Source organism: Eublepharis macularius, chromosome 13 (genome assembly GCF_028583425.1).
Source record: "Eublepharis macularius isolate TG4126 chromosome 13, MPM_Emac_v1.0, whole genome shotgun sequence".
Taxonomy (NCBI): Eukaryota; Metazoa; Chordata; class Lepidosauria; order Squamata; family Eublepharidae; genus Eublepharis; species Eublepharis macularius.
In genome coordinates this window covers 46,977,768-46,992,169 of record NC_072802.1, presented here as the reverse complement: position 1 = coordinate 46,992,169, position 14,402 = coordinate 46,977,768, and the positions used below count along the sequence as shown (strand labels likewise).

Sequence of the window (14,402 nt, the reverse complement as noted above, 5' to 3'; positions counted from 1 at the left end):
ATATGATGAATGCAAGACCAAATGTTCAAGGCCAACTGATAAGCAGTGCATCTGGCAATCACTCAAGATGCTATTACTCTCTCTAAAAGGCTCATACCAGGTATTAATCTAAACACCTCATTCCTAAATGCAATAACCTGACACTGTGATTAGACTAATGGACATAAAAGTGAAAAGCAAGATTCTTAATGAGAAAAGCACACTACATTAACAGAAAGGGATGTTCAGGCTCAGTCTGTAACTGAGCAAAAGATGGAGGGGCTGTGGCACACCACTAACTCCTTGAGATACAATAATCTTCCCCAAGGTGCCACTAGAGCAGGTGAGGCCCCTCTCCCCTAGCTTCATCTGCTAAAGTTGTATATAAAAGGCTTCTGTTCAAGGCACAGCAGGACCAAAATAAAAGTTCACAATCCTACATTATTCGGATGGAAGAATATTTCATCTGATGGAGAGCAACTAGGAACCTTCATTCCTGGCCTTTTTCCTGATCTGTTTGCTTTCATGGACACACTTCAGTTGCTTGATCAGATAGCTCACAAGCAGGCCATGTAGGTGATGGCCTTCCTTTGTTGCTTATCCCAAGCATCATGTATCCTGCCTCTGAACAATGATGTTCCATTTAGCTATCAACGAATACTAGTACCTTTTCCAAGATCTCCACCTCCAATCTTTGAAGCCATGCAGCTAATTCCTCAGTGGCATTTCTGAGTAGCCAAACTTTTTGAACAAATTAGAGCTCAAGATCTTGGTAGTTTTTTGGTTGCCCACATTAGCAAATGTACTGTGTTTTAAAGTGCAATAAATGTGAACCTTTCTTTTCAACTACAACAGCATACTTCCTGGGAAACACACCTCATTCTAAAGAACAGAGGAGTTTGAACATGGAATTGTGAAGGTACTGAAATCTCTGGGACAACGTTGGCCTTTGTTGGAATATCTTGAGGGGGTCCAGAGGAGGAAAGAATGTTTGACATGGGGCCTATCAAAAATGAAAGAAGGGATAAGTAAGTGTGAAAGCTTTGTGTCAGGAGTAGACATGGGCACGAACCAAAAAAATTTAACGAACCAGTGGTTCACGGTTCAGTGCCAACGACGATCCCAAGATCGCGAACCGCAACGAACATTTTCCATTTCCGAACTGGTTCACAGTTCGCAGTTCGCGGGGCGTGAAATGGCCCCCGTGGCACTTAGAGAGCCCATATTCCCAGGGAGTGTTTTGCAGGCTCTCCTACAGCCATCACCCAAGTTTGGACAAGATTGCAAAAGGGATCTTGGAGTTATACCCTCTCCAATCCAAGGCCCCAAGGAAACTGCCACAAAAATCCAAGCTGAATTATACTCTCAGTCTCTCTCACCAAAGGCTAGCAAGTGGCAAGCAAGAGCTCTGTCCCACTCCACTGCTCGCTGAAAGTGAAACCCAGCCTGGGAGCCCACGCCTATTTATAAGCACAGGTCCCATTGAGCAACGCAGGAGGTCTGTGTTTGGCTGTCAGAGCTGCTTATCAGGGTTTGCAGGGATGAGATTGGAGTGCCCGTGGCTACAGAACACCCCTTCCCCCTCCCTTCCCTGGGTGTCTTCTCCCAACTTGTAACTGCTTTGCAACTCCGTAGTTGGAAGGAAGACCTGCCGATCAAGGTAAGCTGGGCTTCCATTTGGGTTTCCAGGGCGACAGAAGGAGCACAGACAGAGTTCAGGCATTCCCCCGGCTCCGTTGCCAGGGGAATTGATTGCTGGTGCCTGAGTGTCTGGCTTCCTGAACCGCAGCCAAACGCACCGAACCAGGCCTCTCCCGAATGCCGGTTTGTTTGCCGTGGACAATAACGAACCGCCAGAGCGCGATTGCGTGATTGCGCGATCTCCAATTTCATGGGTTTTTGAAGTTCGTAATGCGGTTCGTGCCCATTTCTAGTCAGAAGTATGCTGGTATGGAGATCATACTGTTATTCTGCACATTCAATATGTTTTAAAGACAGAGTTACAGTAAGCAATTGAACACTTGGCAACCCTTGTTCCAGTCAGAGTTTTCTTTTTCCCTGGCAGTATTCCTTTGCCTTTAACAGGATAAATTTATTCTGGCATAATGGAAGAAGAAACTGTACCTAACTTGTCCCTCATCTGCAACTGTTTGCACTGGAGACCTGCCAGCATTGTGTAGTGGTTAGAGTGTCAGACTAGGATCTGGGAGACCCAGATTCAAATCACCACTCTGTCATGAAAGTTTGTGGGGTGACCTTGGGCCAGTCACACACTCTCAGCCTAACTTAATTTACTTGGTGGTTGTAAGGATAAAATGGAGGAGAGAAGAACAATGTAAGCCACTTTGGGTCTCCACTGGGGAGAAAGACAGAGTATAACTAAATAAATAAATCGATAAGGGGCGGGAGGGGGGGGAGGCAACCCTTGTTCCAAGGGAAAAAATATTGGGTTTATACAGGGCTTTTTTCTGGGAAAAGAGGTGATGGAACTCAGTGGGTTGCCCTCAGAGAACAGGGTCACATGGCTGGTGGCCCCACCCCCTGATCTCCAGACAGAGAGGAGCTTACATTGCAGTGCAGAGGGCGATCTAAACTCCCCTCTGTCTGGAGATCAGGGGGCGGGGCCACCAGCCATGTGACCATTTTCAAGAGGTTCCGGAACTCCGTTCCCCCGCGTTCCCCCTGAAAAAAAGCCCTGGGTTTATATATGATGCTTCAAGGCAGTTTTGGCGAAAACTCTTTCTCTGACCATTTCATGATGCGAGGAAGAATGAATTTGGGAAGGATACTAAAGTTCTACCTAGACAATCCTGCGTCAGGGGAACTGAAGGAAGAGCCTTCTTTTGAATAGTCACTGTATGTTAATCATTGCTATTCAGCCAGATATTTTACTTCCTTGTTTATTTAAATTTATTCTCCTTGCCAACATAAGCATAAATTGGCAAGAATTTCTCTATGAGGGAGAGCCTTAACTATCAGTTGATTGTGCTACAAGAATGGGGAAATCTTTTTTTATTTAAGAATAACAGTGGGATTATAGAGGAGTAAGACATTATTATTATGTGTGTTTATGGATCACTGTAGCATTCAGTTCTTGGCAAGCAATTAACTGAATAATTGCATAAGGAGGAGGAGGAGGAAGCAGGACTTTAAATTCTACAACCCCCCCCCTCCATACTCAGAATTCTCTTTGCTCCTTGTATTTATGTAGTTTACAGTGAAGTCCTAAGCAGAGTTACTCCAATCTAAGCCTATTGATTTCAGTGGGCTTAGGCTGGGGTAACTTTGCTTAGGATTTCACTGTCCATTTATTTATCTGAGGATAGTCCCCAAAGCTTATGGGTTTTGATCACAATAAGCAGCATCTATAGTACATTAGAGCAGTATTAAATGCCAGTTTGGAGTCTGCTTTCATTCTGATAATGTTATTTTTAGAGTAATATTTTTCTTCCAGTGGACCTGTTTGGAGGCTCTATATGAAACCCATTACATCAGAATGGCAAACCCATGCCAAACCCAAACCTATTCCAGTTGTGTAATACTCACATGGGTTTTTCCAGTCTAAGAGGTATGACTGAGAATCCTTTGCAACACCTAACAGTTTCTGGGCATAACTTGTGGGAATAACGATTTTCAATTCTTCCAACTCTTGGGCCTTATTTTTTATTTAATTAGAAACTGTAAATGAAATTTAAATTTAAGACTTTCAACAGGACTACAGGGATTTGATAAGGTGCCACTATTCTCCTGTTTATTTTTCTTGCAACAAATTCACACGGTTGCCTCTCTGGAATTATTCATATTTCTTCAGGTCCTGCATATATTCCACTAAATATGGCTTAGTCCTCCCTACTGCCACCATCCTTGCTAGCTGTTATTCATGGCACTATAGTGGGACCTACCTCACACCTATGGGAATCACAGTATTGGTTTGTTATCTTCAGTTCATCTAACACAAGAGTTTCCATGAGATCAAGCTGTTGCACTGTTTGGCATTTGTGGATTTGAAATCTGGAACTCTGTAATGAGAGATTAATTCAGCTTTTTATTGCTTTCTGCCCCTAAGCACTTCCCCCAAGCATTCTCACTTCCTGCAGATAGCAAGGATGATACATCACAACGGTGGATCTAGGGAATCCCTGAACTGATGTCACACCTCTTTCGGACTTGAGGTGAGTAAGGAACATTTGAGTCCCACAGAACCAAACATTCCAGTACAACCACTTCAGGACAGCATCCAGAGGCACACAACAGCACCTTGCCTTTCTGTAGCCAAGCCACTCCTTCTGCTGCTTTCTTAGCCACCTGTTCCTGGGCTACAAAAAGCTTCAGCACCTTCCACTGGAGGGTATGTGAAGCCAAGACTTCTTCTCTGCAGGCTCCAGAAGTTTAGAAGTAAAGCGCAATGCAGGAAAGGGCACCTGCTAGGACTTAAGGCATCCCAAGAACACAGAACGGACTTTTGAAATTACATATTATAGCCGGTGGAAAGGGACCAGGAGGGTTTATCATTAACTTGGAGGCTCTGTTCGTTGATATAAAAAAGGGGAGCCACAGAGGAGCAAGAGGTACAGACGGCAGGATGGAGACATGGACCACAGCTGCCCCTGGCACTTCCGACCCAAGCATTGCCATCAATAATGCAGCAGACATATCAGTCATTGTTATCTATTTTGTGGTCGTCTTGGCAGTGGGCATTTGGGTATGTCTTGATTTTTCTCCTTTACTGCCAGCATAGGTTGTCTTGTTCCAGATAATACAGGTGCAGAAAGATGGGAAAAACAGATTCTTCAGGAAATTGGGCACGGAGGGTTAAAGGTGCACTGAAGGTGCAGATTCCATTTGATTCCTTGAAAGGGGGACAGAGGCAAGGATCGGGTTGAGACAGAAATATAGAACAGGCTGGAAGGATTTGAATGAGGAGGTGGGCATGACTGGAATGGCATGAATACTTCAGTGCCGAATCTGGTGCGAGAGCAATGACAGGAATAGGAGAAGGAAGAAGGAACTCCAAGGAGATGGAAGAGCAGAGATTTTACTGGGCATGGATTTTACTGGGTTTTGATGCGGCCTTATTGATGTTCCTGACAGGCAAGATCAAAGTAATGAGCAGATCATTAATCCAAAGAATTTACCACCTACACAAAAGGCTCTGGAGGGCAGGGTTACCACCAGGGCTGGGCAAGACATTTTGCCACCAAAGCAGCCACACTGCATGGTCTGTAAGCCTGCCCGCCCTCCAGTTCCTTTGCAACGCCACATCATTGGACAGCTGAGCCAAAGATTGCAAGCAAATGCAGTTATAAAATGTGAAGCCTCTATCTCTGTGAGGGCAAGGCTAGAGAGAGGATAGGTGAGGTACAACAGGGCTTGATTTCTCAAATGAGGTGTGTTCGTGAGGGGGGGTTTCTACTGGGCCACAAACTTGCCCTTTTATTTTGCAAGTCTTAGCTTCCAGTCTCAGAGAGGGAGGGCACTTCTTGTGGTTATTCAGTGGCGAGTCCAAAACACTCCAGCTGCCAAGGGAAGGGAACTCAGCAGTGCGAACACCCAGCCTACTGGAGGGCAAACATAACTGCACATAACCGTGGGCAAGGGGGGACTGAATAGGGTTGCCATTTCTGTTTTGGGAAATTTTAGGTAGCTAGGATGGAAGTGAGCAGGGCTTTTTTTCAGCTGGAACGCGGGGGAATGGAGTTCCGGAACCTCTTGAAAATGGTCACATGGCTAGTGGTCCCACCCCCTGACCTCCAGACAGAGGGGAGTTTAGATTGCCCTCCACGCTGCCAACTGGCACGGAGGTCAATCTAAACTCCCCTCTGTCTGGAGATCAGGGGGCGGGGCCACCAGCCATGTGACCATTTTCACTGAGGGCAACCCACTGAGTTCCACCACCTTTTTCCCAGAAAAAAAGCCCTGGAAGTGAGACTGCTTAAAGCAGTCCGACAGAGCAGAGGCACACCCCAGAACCTAGTGAACACAGGGTCAGTGATCAGTTGTTCAGTGCTTCATTGGATGGTTGAGTTGCCAACATTTATTTCCTGTTCCTGCACCTTTAAGAGAGATTTCACTGCTGAAGCTTTTGCCACCCTTCTCCCTGCTTTACCTGCTCAGTGTCTGCATGCCAGTCGTCTCTTGAAGGCACAGAAACAGCACTAGTAAAAGAAGGTGACCAGCCTGATTGGGGGCAGAAAAGAGAGGGCTGGAGCAGGTGACAGGAGTACATGGCCCTCTGCTTTCCTGAGGCAGCCTCATGCTGGGTCAACTAGTCCTCCTGACTCCTGACCCATTTTTGCAGTTTTAACTCCAGTGGAGCTGAAGAGGAGGAGGCAGGGGGTGACCTGTAGAACTCCAGAGGTACCAAAACCAAATTTGGTACACCAGCTGCTATCAATGACAGGAGATGCTATCTCCTGTCATTTAGCAGGAGATGCTATCAAGAGCATCTCCTGCTAAATGTCTAGCACTCTGTTACCTGCCTTGCCCTTTAAAGGCTCCACCTAGTTGCTGCACCTCCGCACACTCCCACAAGCAAGCGTGGGGGGCAATTCCAGGTGGGTTGTGCCTCATGTTGGTTGGTGGATGCAAAAGACTTTCATTAATAATGATGTCATGATGACTGCCTTCATCCTTCTCTTTATGTCACACTTAGTGACTGCCTAGTTGTTCTGGGTAACTCACTTGACATCTCTGCACCATGATTTGCTCACACTAGAAATTTGGAAAGGGCAAACATGAGTAAGATCACTTTCAGCAATTATGGCTTGCTGGATAATGTCATTATGACTGCAATGCAGGGTAGCTTTTTCTCCCCTTCAGAAATCATGAGGCTGAGGAACATGCTCTGTAACAAAAGAATGCAAAATAAGATTGTTAGCAGCAAGCTCCTGTTACTGAGCAGTTAAGGCCACTCTTTACAGCTTAGTTCCAGGTGACTTATTACGGGTTTGGCTATGCAAGTCTTCTTCTGTTGTTCGGTTCCTGTGACCACTCATCCCACACACAGGGCAGTCAAAGGACAGCAAATGGCTATACTAACAAACAAACTTCCATTTCCAGCAGACAGAATACTGTTTTTGCTGTTTCCTGTGCTATAGAATGAGGTGTTCACATTGGAATTTAGCCTTCTAAATGCTGATGGGCTTAATCCAAAGGAATGAGAAATGTTACTTAAAATATGTATATCCCACTTTGCAGTTTCCAAAGCAGATTTCTATTGGCTTGATATTAAACTGTAGGAAAATACAGTCTTGGTTTCCCACAGAGCTGCATCAGAGAGAGTATGTCACAGAGCTGCTTGGTTATAGCAAATGCCTAAAATGTGGCCTTGGAAAAGGGCTTGAAAGTCCCCAGAAGCTCCACTTAAAAGAAGACCAGAGAGCAAAAAAAAGACCCCTCTTTCCCTGTGAGATCCTGGAGAACCTGCTGGCCAGACGGTTAAAAGGACTGGTGACTGGCTTGGAGGCGTCTCCTGGGTTCACGTTCACCAGTGAATGCCAAAAATCTCAGATGCATTTTCTAAATGTCTAAGCTTAGATACTTATCTCTCCACTTTTCAGAGACGCACCTCTGTCTGTCAACATTCAGCTGGGTCTTTCTGAGTGTTTGAACATTCCAAACATTGGTCTGGGGTTAGCGACATCCCCATGTGAATGTCCCCAGTTGCCACATTTCAGTTATTCATTGACATATTCATGGCAGAAACAGTCATAATAAGTGAGAGGAGAACAAACAGTGGACCAGCTTGTGGGGGCATCTCCTTTTTCCTTTCCCCAACTAGTTCCTCGTTCCCTTTGCTAAAAGCTCCCATAGCTTCTCCCCCTTTCCTGCTTCCTTCTCTCCTTCCCACCCACTAGCCAACCTATTTTTACCTCCCCCCCTTCTTCAGTTTTATCTTCTTCAGGTTTCTCTTCCTCTGGCAGCCACTTCCTTAAAAAACTGTGTGGTTTCTAGAGGTGCCAGGGGTCTCTCAGTGGCCAAACCAGGGGGCAGGAGGTTGTGGGGTAGTTCCCTTTGCATGCGTGTAAAGTGCTTCTGTGCCCACCTATTGCACCAGAAAGTGACATCATTTTCCAGCGCAGCAGAAAACTACAGGTCACACTAGGGGAATAGTTCACTGAAATTGCTCCTAAATGTAGAGTTTGGAAGTAGTTTTTAGTGAACTGTCTATTAACTATTGTGATTAACAGCTCAACCAATAACTTTATTGAAGACTGGAAGCAGACAGACAGGAACTAGGCTCAACAGGAGCCAATTTATACATAAGAAACCCACACCCCTTTTTAGCAACAGCCAATACAAAGCAAGTAGTTAGAATCCTTCATTTGCATAAATCATATAAATAGTAACTTATTTCCAGTATGGTGATTGGTCTTTATTATACAGATCTGATTGGCCACTGCCAGCATGAAACAACCAATAGAAATGAAGGTTTCAGGAGCCTTAGCTCAGCCTAAAGCTAAGCCAATACGTAACACTGTCCCCTGGTACAACCCATAGCTTTCACATTTCACCCAAACATGATGTTATTTTCCAGCATGTTGAGGAAGTGCACATGCCTTCCCACGAGGTGCCTTTCCCACTCCCACCAGCTAGGTGAATGGAGGCGGGAGGCAGGAGCACTCCTGCAGCCAGCTTGATGGCATTATTTTCAGAAGTGACATCATTGCACCCAGCTAGGAGTGTAAGAAGCCTGGTAATTACCACCTCTCCACCAGTTGCTAGGGAGACCTGGCAACCCTATGTGGAAGTCACATGGTAGCAAGTCACCTGGTGGTGGCTGCTGGGCCTGGCCCCAATGAGTCCTCCCTTAATGGCCAAAACAGCCCTGGAAAGAGCCTTGTCTCTTCTTGCCATTTACTGACAGAAACCAAGGCTTCAACAGACAATACTGTTATAGTTGCCTAGCAACAGCCAGAGGGCATCTGTTCCTTAAAACTACAGGTGCTACTCCTATTATTTTGAGGGTCTTATTTAACCTTCTGGGGATGGGTTTTTTATTTCTGATTTTTCTGCAAACATGGGGCTTTTCTTGAGCATGTAAGAATATCTGTCTTGTCTGTTCATGGCTCCAATCTCTGGATTTAAGTATCCACAGATTTGGCAATATTGAACAATTGATATATTGATGATAATGTAAACTGCTTTGGGCATCCATTGTGAAGGAAAAGCAGGGTATAAATGAAGCAAATAAATAAGATGTATTTGGAAATCTCTTGGCTTCTCTGAACTTATATTTAGTTTATGGCACTTTACAGTGTCATTCATGAAGAGTTGGCTCACTTTCTGGCTTTGCTATGAAGAGAGGCTTTGACCTGTGAACACTCTATGGAGCATACCAGGTGTCAACTAGCCATGCATTGAGTATGCCTTGCCTTCATGAAGTTTTTGTCAAAGAGGGATAAACTAAATGCTTGTTCAGAATAATGATCTTTCTAACAAATGTCACCATAGAGGCTTACTGTTCTCATAGTTAGCATCAGTGATTCTGTGACAATACCATGTCATCAATTACAGCTGTGGTGGAGAGTGCTCTTAAGTCATAGCTGACATAGCGAGTCTGACCCCTGCTGGGGTTTTCATGGCAAGAGACGAACAGAGGTGGTTTGTCATTGCTTGTCTCTGCAACCCTGGTCTTCGCTGGAGGTCTCCCATCCAATTGTTAACCAAGTCTGACCCTGTTTACCTTCTGAGAGCTGATGAGATCAGGCTTACCTAGGCCATCAAGGTCAGGGTAAAATTACAGCAATGGAGTTTTTCTTTTCCTCTTCTTGTTGATGCAAGAAATATCTGTTGCAGGCTAGACTTCTGAATTTTGGTCCAAATATTGCTCCGTTCAAACTTTTTCTTTCTGAAGGCAACTTTAGGGGCGGTGGGGGGAAGGCTCTTGCCACACATTCCTGCAAGAACCACTGCAGCAGTTATCCGCTGTTCCTCCTGGACAGTTATTAGAGTGAATTCATATCACCATTTTCTCGAACAGAAAAAAATGACTTTTTTCCTTGCGCATTTATACTATTGGTAATCTCCAAACATATTTATACGTAATTAATAAAAATGGTTTAGAGATAGGTTAGTCCAGGCCTTTTTGTGGTGCTTCTTGCCAGTACTGAGCACCGGCACCTTTTTTGGGGGGGGGGGCTTTCCCAAGTCCTGAGGGGGAATTGGTGGAATACCAGTGCAACCTTATATATGAATACTGACACCTCATTTTTTAAAACAAAAAAACCCCCACTGGATTAGTCTATTACAAATTCTTTAACTGGTTGGCAGCCCTAATCTCCTGGTTTTCCCCCCTTTCTAGGCCATGTATTCCACAAACCGTGGGACTGTGGGTGGATTCTTCTTAGCAGGCCGAAGCATGGTTTGGTGGCCGGTGAGTTGCATCCAAGAAGTGTGAAGTCTCTTCCTTATGTCTGTGCAGCATTTCCTGGGGGGGGGGCGGGGAACTTACATTGATTTTTGTCCTCAAAAGGGTTTTCCTTACTACTTCTGCAAGCGCATCTAGGAGAAAAGGGGTCCTTAATTCAGGCAACTGGTTTCCTACCAGGTCATGATATTTGACAGGACAGAATCATTGTGGGCATTGGTTTGGAGGTGGCTTACATGAGACAGGCAAAAGACTAAGTGCAAGTGTGTATGAGTGAATGTGGTTGCGCAACTGAATACATTTTCACACACAAAAAGGGGAAAACACATGTAGAAATGTCCAACATCAGGGAGAATCTGGGCAAAATCCTTCACCCCAACATACTAGTTTTTGTGTGTACAAGGAGTTGTTTTCTTCCATGCAGAAGCATTCTAGTGTTAGTTGCAATCTAGTGGTATAGTCCAGGCAAACCCTGCCACTCCTTGACTGTAGAAACTGGTTAACATGGCAGTACAGTTGCCAACAGGTATGGAGAAAATATCCTGACCCTTTATAGAGATTTATAAGGCTGCTTACTCCAAGGAGGATGTTATTTGCCTCTATATATGAAAAGCTTCAAAGGCCTTTCCCCACGCATCAAGCCTCCGTTAAAGGGAAAGCCTCCCCCCCCCCCAAGGCTAGTTAGCAACCCTCACTGTAGCTGGTTGCCTGCTCCCCTCTTGAGGGCTTTTCTCCTGGCTATGAACAGACTCAGGCCTCTTCAGTCTCCCATTCACAGAAGGAGCTCAGGAAGCTGAAATTATGTAGGACTAGAGAAACTAGCTCCTATACCAGTAACTAACATGAAGGACACATTACAATTGAAATGTTTTATTCCCAGTTCAACCTCTGGCCAAGCCTTAATCAGACTTAATGTGAAATATGTGTGTATCAGGTGCTTTGTGATTTCTAAAATTCTAATTTGTTGCTTTAGGCATTTTGGCTGGGGAGGGTAGGGGAGATGGGGCTTCCAGGACTGAACTTTCCCCTCTCGTGCTGCTTCCAGGATTTAAAAAATCTCTCTTGAGCCTGTGTATTTCCCAGCAAGAGCCAAACACAGCTTTGGAGAGGTATTTTAAATTGTGGATGAGGCAGGGGAGGGAAGGGTTAAATACTTGCCAACTCTTCCTGATGGTCTACTTGAAGTTTCAAATTAAGACTTAAGAAAACAATCACAGAACACCTGATCCATGGGTCATTTGCTTCAGTTCTGAAAGTGCTCTTAACAGGTGATTTTTGAATGAAATCTCAGGTGGGGTTCCAAAGTTTATAAATGAATCACCTCCTATCTCTGCTTACTTTGAGATACATTATTTTGCTTTTGTCTTCAGGTTTGGGGTGGGTGAGTGAAGGACCTCTTCTAGGAACTTCCTCCATCACTGAAATCTTTCTGGTATGGAGTCACATCACAGAATTACTGTTCCAAGCTGAATAAAACAGGAGTCCAGTAGCACCTTAAGGATTAACAACATTTATTCTAGCATAAGATTTCTTAAGTCCTTAAACATTTCATCATCTGCATTAGAGTATAAAGCCATCAAAATGATTTATATACACAGCAGAAAGGGCAGGGGGGAGTGTTACAAAGACAGGCAAGTTTAAAACAAGATCCAAACCAAAGAATAATTCCACAAACATGGGTTGGCCCTGAGAGAGTCCCTACTGTTGTCAAAGGGACAAAATGTAAAAACTATTGAAGGATGAAATGAAATAAGTAGAAATGGTAGGAAGGTATAGAAGTGTAGTTGAAAGAATTACCATCTGTAAGGGGTGGGTTATGCAAGACCTATGGTAAGTTAGGAGTTGAGTCCTTATTAGGGTGAGGGGTGCATTGTCTTGAGTTTGTCAATGAATTTTAATTCAGTTTTGTGTTAGAGTTTCCCTTTGAAGGCTCTTTTAAGAGAACGGTAACTTACGGATCAGCAGTAGAATGCCATGAAATATTAAAATGTTCCACCACTGATTTCTTCATATTGCAGTTTTTAATATCTGATTTATGTTCTTTTTAAAAGGGAGCCCCATGGTGCAGAGTGGTAAGCTGCAGTACTGCAGTCCAAGCTCTGCTCACGATCTGAGCTCGATCCTGGCGGAAGCTGGGTTCAGGTAGCCAGCTCAAGGTTGACTCAGCCTTCCATCCTTCTGAGGTCGGTAAAATGAGTACCCATTTTCCTGGGGGTAAAGTATAGATGATTGGGGAAGGCAATGGCAAACCACCCGGTAAAACATCTGCCAAGAAAATGTCGTGATGCGACATCCCCCCCCCCCGCATGGGTCAGTAATGACTCAGTGCTTGCACAGGAGACTACCTTTACCTTTTACCTATGTTCTTTTTATGTGTCTGTGTGTGCAAAGCCAGTCACTTTTACTACCTTAGTACATAGATGAGATGGTGAGAGATCCATGATTAGATCCCACTTTTTTGTAAGTTTAAAATTAAACCGGGGGGGGGGGGTGCTGGAGGTGGAAAATTGGAACTGTAATTGTAATGATGTGAGTATCAGAGTGGAGTTTAAACTTCTTCCCAGTGTGAAACAACTCCCCAAACTGCATTTTTCCCAGTGGAGAATAAACTTGAAAGGACCAAGAGGTTGCCCAAAGAATGCGTCATGAGTTCATCTGCAAAGGTGTTGCTCACATGGGTTGGCCCAGAGGTGGGAAAACCGAAAATGCATGCCAACTCAGGTGGGGCAAGACCCACTGAAATGAATCAAGAGGTTGACTCTTGTCTAGGGAGTTACCTAATTTAGGATTACAAACAATAGCAATAAAACTTGAAGAAAACCTGCTGTTTGTTTTGTTTAAAGGCAAGGCCATAATGAATTGTATAAATCAGCAAAGGAGGAGAGGATGGGATTTTTCTGCACTAAAATTTTCCCAGAGGGGCAACAATGACTAAAGCGTGTCTCTTGAACTGTCAAGGAAAGAGTCAGAACAGGAAGGAGGAAGCTGCTGAAAGAGTCAAGAAAATGCAGTCAATCATTTCTTGGAAGAGCTTTCCTAATAACCCAGCATCAGCTGTACACATTAATTGAAGGGGAAATAGATAACTTGTAGGAAGAGAGGTAAAGCAAGAAGTAGACCTGCCTTACCCTGAAGGCTTGGGCTAGTCACAACAATAAGTCAATTAAAACAGAGGGGGGACTTCCTCTCATTCCATTAAGAGGGTCCAGGGGATGGTTTGCAAGCCCCTCTCCCATTGGGCTACTGAACTAAATGTGTTCCAAGCACGTTGCAATTTGCTGCCAAATACTGGCAGAGATGAAAGCTAATACAGCATCTTCTTTGCCTATATAAATAACAGCATGTCAATTTCTGTTCCACTCCTTGGCCAAATTTGATTTATAGTGGTAGCCTTCTAATCTCTGTCAATCCCATACAGCCCTTCCAGACAGGCTGCTATTGTCCAGTGAAAGCTACTTCTCAGCAATCTGCCAATGGAGGGGCTTAAGGGGGACAGGAACACTTGAACACCAGGGCCTAGGATTGCCAAACTCTGAGCTAGCCCCTGTACCTGTGGCTTCAGCAGCACTTTTTGAAAGGTAGACATTATTATTATTATTATTATTATTATTATTGGCAGTGGCAATAATGATGATGATGATGATGATGTAACTGATCAGCTGCAATGAACTGCTGGTAAAGGTTTAGCCTTGGACCCTGAGAAATATCACCTGCTGATTTCTGCAGATCAAACCTCTGCCCACCCCCCTCCCATCAGTTGGCAACACAACTGGATGCCTTTCCAGTCTGTTTTGGAGCAATGAGTGCCTTCTATTGTCGAAGGCTTTCACGGCTGGAGAACGATGGCTGTTGTGGGTTTTCCGGGCTGTATTGCCGTGGTCTTGGCATTGTAGTTCCTGACGTTTCGCCAGCAGCTGTGGCTGGCATCTTCAGAGGTGTAGCACCAAAAGACTTTTGGTGCTACACCTCTGAAGATGCCAGCCACAGCTGCTGGCGAAACGTCAGGAACTACAATGCCAAGACCACGGCAATACAGCCCAGAAAACCCACAACA

The 14,402-nt window shown here is 44.7% G+C and overlaps 1 protein-coding gene across 1 annotated transcript in view; it reads left to right on the top strand.

The window, feature by feature from the left end:
- The first annotated feature begins 4,316 nt into the window (after nucleotides 1-4,316).
- The window catches only part of SLC5A1 (solute carrier family 5 member 1), a 32,665-nt gene continuing 22,579 nt past the window's right edge, over nucleotides 4,317-14,402 (top strand). The window contains exons 1-2 of the mRNA XM_054996467.1: nucleotides 4,317-4,681; nucleotides 10,283-10,354. Coding sequence (XP_054852442.1) covers nucleotides 4,562-4,681; nucleotides 10,283-10,354 — 192 coding nt within the window. The 5' untranslated portion in view covers nucleotides 4,317-4,561. The remainder of the gene's footprint in view (nucleotides 4,682-10,282; nucleotides 10,355-14,402) is intronic.